Below are 12,421 nucleotides of genomic sequence, written 5' to 3'. Positions count from 1 at the left end.
GTGGTGTGAATTTCAGGTATAACCACTACCCCTTTTGGCCTTTAGAATCTGTTTTTAGTCTGAAGAATACAAAACTTTTTAGTGCAAAGAAGGGCTTGTGTGTGTGTGTGTGTGTGTGTATTGTCCTCTGTGTCATTTTAATTGTCTTTTCCTGCACCTTCTCTATATTCTGTCTTTGGGGTACAGATTTTAGGAACATCTGAATTAGCTTCTTATTGTACGAAATTCTGGATTCACCATTGAATCTTAGCCCTAGCAGGGATAAGTCAACTACTTCTCCAGATTAGTCTCAGTGTTGACAATCCATAATATGAAAACAACATATTGGGAAGTCTTTGCTTATTGAGATTTGCTCTGGAGTGACTGATGCTTCTTTGTAAGGTATCAAGAAACTCTTAGAAAGAAGATACTGTTGCAGTGCAAACAACATGCAGACTTTATAGCAATAATTTCCCCTTTCCCTCTATTAATTATATCGGTAGATTGAAGGGATGTTCAACTTGAAATTTTGCTATTTAAAAGATTTCCTAGGTAAAAAGAGAGGCTTTTGGATGCTTGGATTGAATGTGGAATTTAGGTGCTCTCCAGGAAAGTCTCCAATCCTCCCCTTATTCTTCAGATCCTCAAAGTGAACAAAAAGCATCAGTTTCAAAGTGAGTGCATTTTCCATCCATGGATTGGCTTGTTTTGTTCAGTTCTATTTTGAGGACTTTGAGGTTACAGTCTACGTAGCAATCAAGCCCACTACTTCCTTTCTCGTAAAACCAAAACAAAAAGTTATCCTTTCAGGTGCCTCCTGGGTATGCACATGTATAGTACATGCATGGGATCAAAGCTCCCTATATAAACTACCGGACTCTGTGTGGGTTCAAACACATTTCAAAGCTTCGGTATCCTGACAAGTTTCATTCTCCTTCCTGACATTCCGAGTCAGGTAATAATCAAATTATGGTTCTCCTGAGATCCAGGAGACAAATGGGAAAGCTTCACCATCCCAAGAACTGGCCCTGCACAGCAATGCTCTCTCTTCTCTTTATTCCAAGTATCTCTAAAGGTGAGTGCCTTCAAAGACTTAAGAGAATACGATCTTCACTATTTCCATTATAGGGCATGGTTTCACAACAGGACCAGAAGCTAAAAATATAACTTTGGTGTCCTTGACTCTAGACAGCTCTGAGAAAATTTCTATTCCTGGTCAGGCAGCAGAAAGAAGTCAGCAAAGAATAGAAGAAGAAGCTCTATATAGCTCAGTCTTAAATACATCATATGTGAACTATGATTCCTGAAATGGTTGCTTGAGTTAGACAGCTTCAGATATTTCTATGTTGATATTAAAAGGGTTTTTTAAAGTTCTAGTTATTATATTCTTACTTTTTAAAGATGAAGATTTTCTAATGGAGAATGGATATACTTTATTCATTTAATCACTGCTCTAGAGCTGCAAAAACACCTTAATGGTCATGTAGACAACACCTTCATTTAACAGATGAGGGATTAAAACCCTGGGAGGTTAAATGACTTACTCAGTATTACTTGGGAAGTTATATCTGAATTCTGCTCCTCTAAATTCAGAGAAAGGCTCTTTTCACCATCATCTGTTATTGCTGTTAGCCACAAATGGCCAAGTACAGTGCTCTGAATACCCATGAGCCTGATCATTATTTGACAACACTGAAATTCAAAATGGATGGATTAAACATTTTCGGGTCCACTTAATTAGATTGTGGGATATTCTCCATCCCAGGCCATCATTACTATGTCTTTTAATCAACTTAAAATTATTTGGAAATGTATGAAATATTTAATCATGAAAGCAGTTTCAAGTCCTTAGGTAAAGTTAGCAAAAAAGAGGTTAATTTGACTATTGGTTTAGGGGATTTCATTGCTATTTGATTTTTACATAAACAGCAGATATTTATGCTATTAATTTGAGCAAATTCCCCTATTTTATATTGATGAAACTAAGATCCATTGTGGCATATAATAGGTCATTTTCTATAGTTAAAAGTTGGGTGTTCCCAGGAAATCTCATACTGAATGCTTATTAAAGCTTATAATTCAACTAAGCTCAACTTATCAACAGGTACTGATTAAGCACCTACTATATACCCAGAATCAGTGCACATAATTATTCTTAGAAATCTCACATGTGGTTTGCCAGAATGTGCAATCTAAAATATTTGTTAATTTGGCAGGAGAGATTAGTATACATTTCTTGGGTCTGTGGGGTATGAGCTGTGATTTTGAGCTACATTACAAATGGCTAACATTCCTAAAAAAGACAGATTCTGATTTCCACTTGTAAAGTACAAAAAAAGAAACAAACAAACAACAACAAAAAAAACTTTTACAAAGGCTGAGTTCCCTTGGAGGCTGGGTATGATTAAATCGGATGTTATTCATTTGGGAAGTCAACTCTGAGGTGGAGAAGAAGGGAAGCTTGATGATTGGGAAGCTCAAAAATGGAGTGGACAAGAGGCTCAAGAATACCCAGGAGTAGCCCAGGCTAAGAAGCAAGATGCCACCTGTTCTTTTTTATATAATAAGGAATACATGATTCTTTCTTAATGTAAGTCTTGCCTCTCTATTATAGAGAAAAGGAGAATCAAGGCATGGAGGGATTCATAAGGGAAGCATTTGCATTTGTGCAGAAGATTAATGGTGGTAGCAGTGCTGATGGATTAACCCATAGATCAGACAATTGGGGAAGCCCACAAGAGCCCGGCAGCAAGGTTGTTTTACCCCACAGAGGAAACAACCTGGTGCCCTTTACTCTGTGGCTTTTCATACAAAAGCTTCCCTTGCTGTGATAAGGAAGCTCTCCCATGCAAATGCAGTAGGTGGAAAGGAAATTCACTTTTAAACTATTATTGCAAAATTGAATGGACATTGTTGCTCCAATGACCCTAAAACTTCAATATCCCTGTAGCCTGCACAATAAAGTCCAACTTCTAGCCTTCTCTAATCCTAATCCTAATCCTATATGTGCTTTCCCTTGATTTTTCTGGCTCATCTAATTCCCTTCATCATTAATCCCCAAATTTCTTGGGAAAAATTGTCTATACCCATCGATGCCACTTAATCATTATCCTGCTGTCTTTGTAATCTCCTCTACCCTCTTTCAGTCTCCACTGCTCTACAGAAACCACCCTTCCAAAGATCCCCAGGGCTACCTAACAACCAAATTCAATGGCCTCAACTTGGTTCTCATCTCGTTCAACCTCTCCACTGCTTTGGATGTCGCCATTTCTTTTTACCAGGCTGGTTTTCTCTCTTGGCTCTGGAGATAGTATATTTCCTTGGTTAGCCTGACCCTTTAACTTTTCTCCTTCGTTTTAGTGGTTCTTTTTCTTCTTTCATACATCATGATATGGGTATTTTCTAAGGGTCTTTTCTTTACACACTTGTCTTTTTGCCTCTGCACTCTCTATATTGGTGATTTCATTCATTATTATGGCATTTATAATTACATTCATGAAGGTGACTTATACTAGGAAACTTAAGAGGTTGTCCTAACTTCAGATATAGAGATCATAAGAATGACTGAGTTAACCCAAGCAAAGAAAAAGAGGAGTAGGGAAGATTACTTAACTTGTAAGAATGAATTTGTCAAACATAAGGCAAAGTTATTGAGGTAAGATTGGAGATAATAGCTGTTACCATGAGCGAAGAGGTCACTGGTATCTCTCTCTGTTCTTACAAATTGAAGCACAGTTCAACCATTCAGTTTTATTCAGTTCTGGGTGAGGGTCTCTCTAGGTCAAAGAAACAGCGATCCTTCTCATGAATGTTTTTATCCTCAAATGGTAGCTTCTACATCAGCCTTTCATTTTTACAATATCACTATCACCTCCCCCACCATTTACCATCTAGTTTCAACGAGAATTTAAGAATTATTTTAATTATGTGTAGGGAACTCATGTCTTAGAAGGTAGGGAGGGGAGGTTTGCAGCAGGGTCTGGCCAAAGTACTCAAAACTAACCTTAACCATTTATGTGAAATCCATTTCAAGATCCCAACCAACTATTAGCTGTTTCTACCTCAAACTCAATAATGATGCTTATTTCACCAGTCATAATTGTTCCTTCTGACCTATTAACTTTATATCCATGAGTGACCTCGGAGTTAATTGAATCTAATTCCTTCATTTTATAGATGAAGAAATTGAGACCCAGTGAAAGTGACTTGCTCAATGTCATATAATTAATAAGGATCATACAGGATTTGAATTCAGGTCTTTCTGACTGCGGTTCCAACTTTTAACAACTTCACAAAAAATTCTTTACATTTACTAATTCTATGTTTGCAACTTTGGAGCTGTCAGGTAATATATTATAGTGAGAGGAAATGTGAAATAGTGGAAAGAGCTGAACTTTAGATGAGGAGGAGGTATAATGATTTGAATATCAGGTTAGTAATGCTAGCAGTGTAATCATAGACCAATCTATTAGATCCCCTGAGTCTCAATTTTCTCTTCAATAAAGTGAGGCACATATTATGATTAATTTCTCCTCTGGGCATGAAGGAGACAGAGTTCTGGGCCTGTAGTCAGGAAAACTGGTCTTCCTGTATTCAAATGTAGCCCCTGACAAATACTAGCTGTGTGATCCTGGGCAAGTCACTTAAATTTGTTTGCCTCAGTTTCCTCATATGTAAAATGACCTAGAGAAGGAAACAGACCACTTTGGTATCTTTGCTGAGAACATCTCAAAATGGGGTCAAGAGACTGAACAAGAAACTTACACAGGGCAATTAAAGGGAGAGTTCTTTAAAATTCTTACAGGACTATATTGTTAGTCAAATTTTTATAGTGTCTCAATCCCTCACATTCATGGAATCACAAATCCTTTTAGTTCTAACTCTGCGATTTTTCTTAAATCCAAGTTTTCTTTCCTGTCATTAAAGAGAAATCTCAACTTCTCTGGGCCTCAGTTTCTTTATCTTTAAAAATAAAAAATTGGAATAGATGATTCCAAGGTCCCCATATGAATTATAAATTTATAATTCTATTCTCATCACATCAACTCTAAGTAATACCAATTCTTTTTTATTTGCTACCATCTTGGATTATTACAATATTCTCCTAACAGACTTTCCAATCAGAAAAAAATATTTTTCATTAGTTCAGATCATGTTACTTTTCTGCATTAAAAAGTTATTCTCTATTACCTGCTGAACAAATTTCTGATTCCTTTGCCTGGTATTCAAGACCCTTAACAAACTAGTACCACTTTATTTTTCCAATGTGTTAGTACTCTATGCTGCAGCAAAAAAAGTCTATAATGTATTCCTCTAATATATCTTATATCTTTCTACCTAGAAACTTTCTACCTAGATATCCTTGTTCATGCTGTCAAATGTCTTCCTTCTCCCACTTTATCTGTTGTATAATTACCCTTCTTTTAAAGTTATGCTTAAATGACACTTTGTCCATAAAGCCATTCCAGATTCTGTCCTTCATTTCTCTTCCTCCATCCAAGTAAAAAATGGCCTTTTAATTCTCATTAAATATACACCTTTGTTTTGCAACTTTCCAATGAACCTATTATTTATTATATGTTGTAATTATCTGTTTTATCATTCATTACTAGTATGAAAGGTCCTTGATACAAGAGTATATCTTATCTAAATTTTCTATCTCTAGTAACCCCAACATAGTGATGCTTAATAAATGCTGAACTAGCAAATAAAAGGAGGAATAAGTGAAAATTCCCTTTTCTAATATTCAGGCTTCTCAGTGATGTGGTCTTTTCCAGCGTTAACTTTGATCATTCACCATTACAAACCTTGACTATTTACCAGTCTCTAGATAGGTAATGTTATATATTTCTGGAGTTTTGATTTCTACTTGTTAAAATTATACTCAATCTTCCAGCTGAAAATGCAGCCCATTCATGTGAAGTCTTCTGTTATCCCCTGTAAAAAAATTAGTCCAAGATACAGCAACTCTTAATTTAAACAAAATATGGTCATAAGGGAAAGTGCTATTAAGCAGAGACAGGAATATTATGGAGAAGTTTCTCAACCAACTGCATGAGGCAACACTTATCTGACTAAAATATTTTTATATAACCATAATAGTCATATTGCAAAAGAAAATAAAACAATAAAAACTAATAAAGTGAAAAGAATTATGCTTCAATCTACATTCAGAGTTCATCAGTTAGTTCTCTTGTTGAAAGTGGTCAACATTTTTCATCATGAGCTTTTTGAATTTTCTTGGATCATTGTCTTGATTGGGGTAGGCAAGTCTTTCATAGTTGATCATCCTTAGAATATTGCTATTACTATGTACAATGTTCCCTTAGTTCTACTTACTTAATTTTGCGTCAGTTTATTTAAGTCTTCCCAGGTTTTTCTGACATCATCCTGCTTTTTATTTATCATAGCACAATAGTATTCCATCAATTCCATACTACAACTTCTACAATTTGTTCAACCATTCCCCAATTGATGGGCATACGCTCAGTGTTCAATTCTTTGGGTCAACAATTGTGTGATTTTTCAAAGGAAAAATAAAATAAAGAACATAGAAAAGATTAATGGAAGTATATAAAATAAACAAGACAATGGAGTATTATTGAGACTTTATAACTGTGAGTGGCCTGATTGTTTGGCATGATCTGAGAAAGAAGTAAAATATTAATTAATTATTGGTTATAGTAAATAATACAAGTACTTTCATTGTCCTGAAGAAAGCAAGGTTTTCCTCTGGAAAATCTATTTCTATGGTCCTTCAGGCAAAGAACGTTTAGCTATGAGCTGTCCTTTTCAACAATGCCAGACTTCTAGAATCATAACATCAGAGTAGATCTAGTGTTCATAAAATTCTGATTCCACATCCATTCAGGTAGACATAAACACTCCTGTTCTCTATGATTCCAAAGCAATTTGCATGTATCACTCTCTTTAAACTTGCATCCTGCTTAACACTCAGATACATGTTCTATATTCTTTACTAGCTTGTAAAATCTTTAAGGACAGGGATCTTTCCCCTTTGTATTTGTAGTCCCTGAAAGTAAAGCTCAATAATTTAGATAGACCTACATGATAGACCTACAATAAATGTTTAACTAACAGAATCCAATCATGGGGTCAGATATGTCAGTGCACACATGGTGGATCTGAGTAATTCAAGTCACTTACTGTCAAACATCTTTCCTGTTGTATATTAAAGTACCTGATTTCCACTAATGGAGATTTATTCTTTGATTCCTTCGAAGAACTATAGACTCTAAGAGGTTTAGTAAAATAGAAGTGGTGACCTAAATAATTTGCTTCTATTTAGCACTTTAAAGTTTATAACACTTTTTGTTCACAATTCTGTGAAGCAGGAGATACAAAAGTTGCTCTATCCATTTACTCTTAAAGCATCCAAGGCCAGATGAAATGAAATGATGTGTGTATAGTCACAATAGTTTGCATTAAAGCTAAAGAGGGTAGTAACTAGTATGGCTAAATGTGTCTAGATTTCAGGTCATTGACATGGGAGGTCAGTGTACATTTCCTCTATGAGGACACATTTCCTTTGCATAATGACTATTATTCCCATAACTTACTTCATTCTCCTCTGTCTATTTTATTATCAGTCAGTCAGTCTGTCAGTCAGTAAATAAATTATTTACTGACTGATAGACTGGTAATAAAATGGACATTTTATGTGCTAGGCATTGTGCTTGGCATTGGGGGAATAACAAAGACAAAAAATAGTTTAGTTTCTGTCTGATTTCTCTGCAAGGAGATTCAACATATAAATAAATATACAAGCACATATATGACACAGATATTGTATATAACTGTAACACATATTTATTTACATATATTTATTATTTATTTTATCTTATTTATTATATATATTATTATATTACTATAATATCATTATTTTTATTATTATATATAATATATAAACATATATTTATTATTTAAATAAATATATATTTACAGACACATATGTAAAATTTTGGAGAAACAGGCATCTTCCCCCTGGCTTTTGAGCTGAGCTTTGAGAAACCATAGATTCTAAGAGATGAAGGTAAGAAGGGAGAACATTCCAGGAATGTAGGACAGCAAAAGCAAAGAAATCACTGAATTCAATGGAGCTGGAGTAGTGTGAAGCTTTGTGTGTGTGTGTATGTGTCTGTGTGTAAAGCATGCTATGAAGCAACAATTTCCCAGAGCCATTACATCTAAGAGATCCATTTCTATGGCAATTTCTTTACCAAGTCCCCACAAAAGACCAAACAGCTCCTTCTCCTTGGGTGATGATTTTCTGTAAGAGTATGATTCCTCTCTTGCTCAATACTTTTGGTTCCAGATGAAAAAAATTCATAATCATGATTCTAGAATTAGAACTCATATCTAAGTCTTCTGAATCCCACAATTTGTCTCCAGTAATTAAGCTACTGTGCAAATAGATATTACCAACTAGCAATTTAGCACTTTAATAAGAAGCAATGAACAATAAGATCCTGGAGGCACAGATATAGGATAGGCTAGGGTAGTGAAGTGGAGTATCTAGATTAGGACAGAAGGTCTGAAAACTTACTTCACAATTTTGCATAGACTCTTGCTTGATTAGGTGCTAACCCATGAAATCTTAATTTTATTTATTTTTTTAATGTTAGGGGTACATGTGACTCAACCAGAAGTGGTCTTGGCCAACAGCAGAGGGGTTGCCAGCTTTGTGTGTAAATATGAATTGACAAACAAAACCAAAGAGGTCCGAGTGGGGCTTCTTCGACAGATGGACAACCAGATGGTTGAAGTCTGTGCCTCAACATATCTGGTACAGGATCAACCAGTGTTCATGGATGACATGCTTGAGTGTACGGGACATGTCAATGGGAGTAAAGTGACGCTCACTCTCACCGGGCTAAAGGCCTCAGACAGTGGACTATACATCTGCAAAGTGGAACTCATGTATCCTCCACCCTACTACATGGGTTTGGGCAATGGAACACAAATATATGTAATTGGTAAGCAAAGCTTATGCAATAAAAATCATCCTCATCATAAAATATATGCATGCTATAGAACTACTTTATTTTTTGCTGAGGCAATTGTGGTCAAGTAATTTGTCCAGGGTCACACAGCTAGGAAGTGTTAAGTGTCTGAGACCAGATTTAAACTCTGGTCCTCCTGACTTCAGGTCTGATGCTCTATTTACTGCGCCTTGAACTACTTTATTTTGCATAATATTAGAAATAACAAAACCAATTCTATTACTGGGCATCAATCTATTCATTGTTGAGTTTGGGAGGTTATTCATGTTACCAGTGGGCCCAAAAGTTAAGATCATGACTCTAAGTATAATGGGGGCTAAAAAGGGGGAGAGCTCTAATTAAGGATAGTGGCAAGGCTTACGTTTTGGACATAACATACTTGGGAAGTTATGTCAAGTTTCCAGATCCTCCATATATTATCCAATAATGTAGACACAATGCAAGAAATCCCACTTTCTTTCTTTCTGTTCAAGCTTGTCAGCCCTTCTAAAGTAGAAAGAGGTAGGACCCTGCCAAAATTTTTATATTCTAGACTACTATCTTTAGAGGCCACTCATGTTTTCATGGGCTTGTCACGTAGAAGGAGAGCTCGAATCATATAAAAATAAATTTCCTAAGTCATAATAATCATTTCATCCTGGGGTTGGAAGGAAATATAGAAGTCATCTTGTCTGACACTCTCTTTCTACGGTGAAAACTGATTTGCCTAGAGTCCCTTGCAGAACAGGGTCTTATGACTTCTAGTCCAGTTATCCCTTCATCATGTCAGCCACATCGAGATTATATTTTCTCTCTTCTTTTTCAGATGCTGAACCTTGTCCAGACTTTGAAGTCATGCTTTGGATTCTGGCCATAGTGAGCTCTGCGTTATTTTTTTATAGTTTCCTCATCACAGCCGTTTCCTTGAATAAAATGGTGAGTGTGACCCTTGGTCTCCCATTGTCACATCTCCATCAACCTAAAGGCCTGTTCTGTCACTCAACAATGTATTGATGGTCTTTGAGGCTTAGGAGTCAGAGAAAGAGGAAGGGGAAAGATGATAGAACACCAACAAGAAGAGAGAGAAGCAGCTACGGGAGGGTTCAGGGATGACTCATATTTTAGATCAGTGTGTTCAACACGGCAGTGTTTGTGTGCTTCTGAAGTGTTTCACTTTGACTAACAGCTGGAGGAAGGCCACCTGGCTGCTTTGCTTATCACCATTTAAAATGAACTTTAGTGACTAGTTCCTGAATATTGGCCTGGCTTTAGGCAAAGTTGGGGGCAGGGGAAGGGAAGGAAGGAAGAAGGGGAAAAAAAAAAAACATTTATTAAATGCCTTTGCTGTATCAGGCATTTTGCTAAATAATTTATAATTTTATTCTCTTTTGATTCTTTCAACAATCTTGGAAGGTAAATACTATAGTTGTCCATATTACAGTTGAGGAAACAGTTTAAGTAATTTGCCCACAGCTATACAATTAATATGGTCTGAGGTTAGATTTGAACTCAGGGCTTCCTTTCTCTCGTCATTAAATCACCTAGCTATTAAAGCATTATGGCAGGTGGCCATCTCTTCACTTTTTTTGTGCCCCTCTTTTCTTGTCCTTTTCCAAGCTGCCTGCAAAGGCTCAATGGGTATTCCCCTTATGAACTATATGCCCCTAAACTTTCCATGATCCAAAATTCTCTTTACATTAAAAAACTTATTATAGTTAGTGACAGAGGGTAGATTGATGTAGGAGCAGGCATCCTTTCTTACTTAAAAATTGGTCTTTGTTATCTCCTTGTGGTTTTATAAGGTCCATTACTTGGTTTTAATACTATCTAGTTAGGAATGAAATGAAACACAATCTATTCTAAAAGTTCTTTACTTGGGGTCTTCAGACCTTTGTAAAATATTTTGTTGGGGGTATGAACTTGGTTTAGAAAAAAATTACATCTTTATTTTTATTAACCTTTATTTTAAATTTAGCCTTTAATTAGAATTTTTAAAAAAAAGCCTATTATTTTCTGAAGGGATCTATATAGGTCATCAGACTGCTAAAGCGATCCATGACACACATACAAAAGGTTAAGAATAGTCACTCTGTTCCAAAGACTCCCTTCTTAATTTTTGACAATCATATACTGACTTTCTTTAAGACATCATGTCCTCCAGTAACATGTACTTAGAAGGCCTTTCTAATTCTAGGCACTGTTACTGATAAAAACCAGTCAATAGTCATTGAACTGAGATAAGAAAGATTAAAGGATTTAATACCTCTTTTTCCCTGGCTTCTTTAAAGTTTTTTCCCACATACCCTGCCCTCAGATCTTATACATGGAAAGATGATTTCCATGTTATAGCGATGTTAGAAGTTTCCTTACTCAAAAGGCCCAGTAATAATATAATCAAAAAAAGATCCTTATTCTATTCTTATATTCTAAGTACACCAAAGAAAGTTCTGTTATACAAGGTAACTTATTTTCATTCTTTCTTCCTGTATCTCTTTTAAACTTTCTCTCTCTCTTTTTCTCTTATAGTTACAGAAAAGGAGCCTTCTCACTACAGGAGTCTATGTGAAAATGCCTCCAACAGAACCTGAACATGAGAAGCAATTTCAACCATATTTTATTCCCATCAACTGAGAAAATGAAGTGGTGGATAGAAAGATGGTTTTCCAATTGCAAGAGTCACTGAAATCTTCACTTTCATTGTAATGTGCTTAAAAAAAAACAAAACATTTTTTGAAGGTGGGAGGGTAGAGGGTGGGTTTAAATATGGGAGGATGAAAACAAACAAACTTCTAATTAAAATGTAGTTGAGTGGATTGCCCTGGCTGGGTATTTGGAAAATTAAAACCCAAAGAGTAGAAGGTCAGGAAAGAGAATGTTTCTGATATCTTGAGGCAATATAAACAAAAACAAGAATATCTTAAAATATAGAATGGCAGACCCAGGTTAGGGCAATGTATTAAGGAGGGAGGAAAGGATTTCTGTTCAACCTTATATTTTAAATGTGATAAACATATCTGAACAAAATTATCTTTTCAAGATTAATTATTATGCTATCATTTTTTTTTCTCTTTACAAATGTTTTGTTACATTAAGATTTTTTTAAAAATTGCAGTCAAATGGCTCAGTTTAAGCCAGTGATTTCCACAGTTGTATTGTACCAATATGTATCCTTTATAAAGTCTAATAGCATTATGTGCCAGGCAAGGCAAAAGCTAAAGTATCTGCTGATCAGTTACATTCAAACACTATGTGACAGTGTCTTGCCTCCCACTGTCTAATTGAGAAGAGTGGTGGACTCCTGGCTCAGAACACTAATGAGCCAGGAAGGGAAGAAATTCATTTACCAATTATTTCTGAATTCAAATGAGATAATAATAACTCTGTGGATTCTAGCAGAAAGGTTAAGTTCCATCGGCATGGTAAGATCCAGGGAACTGAAT

The 12,421-nt window shown here is 35.6% G+C and overlaps 1 protein-coding gene across 1 annotated transcript; it reads left to right on the top strand.

Annotated features, from left to right (window-relative positions):
• Positions 1–804: 804 nt before the first annotated feature.
• CTLA4 (cytotoxic T-lymphocyte associated protein 4) lies at positions 805–12,012 on the top strand. The gene is made up of 4 exons (XM_003766000.4): positions 805–1,054; positions 8,625–8,975; positions 9,808–9,917; positions 11,508–12,012. Exons 1-4 carry the CDS (start codon positions 949–951, stop codon positions 11,610–11,612), a joined length of 672 nt encoding a protein of 223 aa, XP_003766048.3. The 5' UTR covers positions 805–948; the 3' UTR covers positions 11,613–12,012.
• The last annotated feature ends 409 nt before the right edge of the window (positions 12,013–12,421 follow it).

Source organism: Sarcophilus harrisii, chromosome 3 (assembly GCF_902635505.1).
Source record: "Sarcophilus harrisii chromosome 3, mSarHar1.11, whole genome shotgun sequence".
Taxonomy (NCBI): Eukaryota; Metazoa; Chordata; class Mammalia; order Dasyuromorphia; family Dasyuridae; genus Sarcophilus; species Sarcophilus harrisii.
This window is presented reverse-complemented; position numbering and strand designations above follow the sequence as displayed.

Coding starts and splice junctions, on each gene's coding strand:
- CTLA4 (XM_003766000.4), top strand. CDS start 949: ATGGTTCTCCTGAGATCCAGGAGACAAATGGGAAAGCTTCACCATCCC. Junction 1,055..8,624: donor TATTCCAAGTATCTCTAAAG/GTGAGTGCCTTC, acceptor TTTTAATGTTAG/GGGTACATGTGACTCAACCA. Junction 9,918..11,507: donor CCGTTTCCTTGAATAAAATG/GTGAGTGTGACC, acceptor TTTCTCTTATAG/TTACAGAAAAGGAGCCTTCT.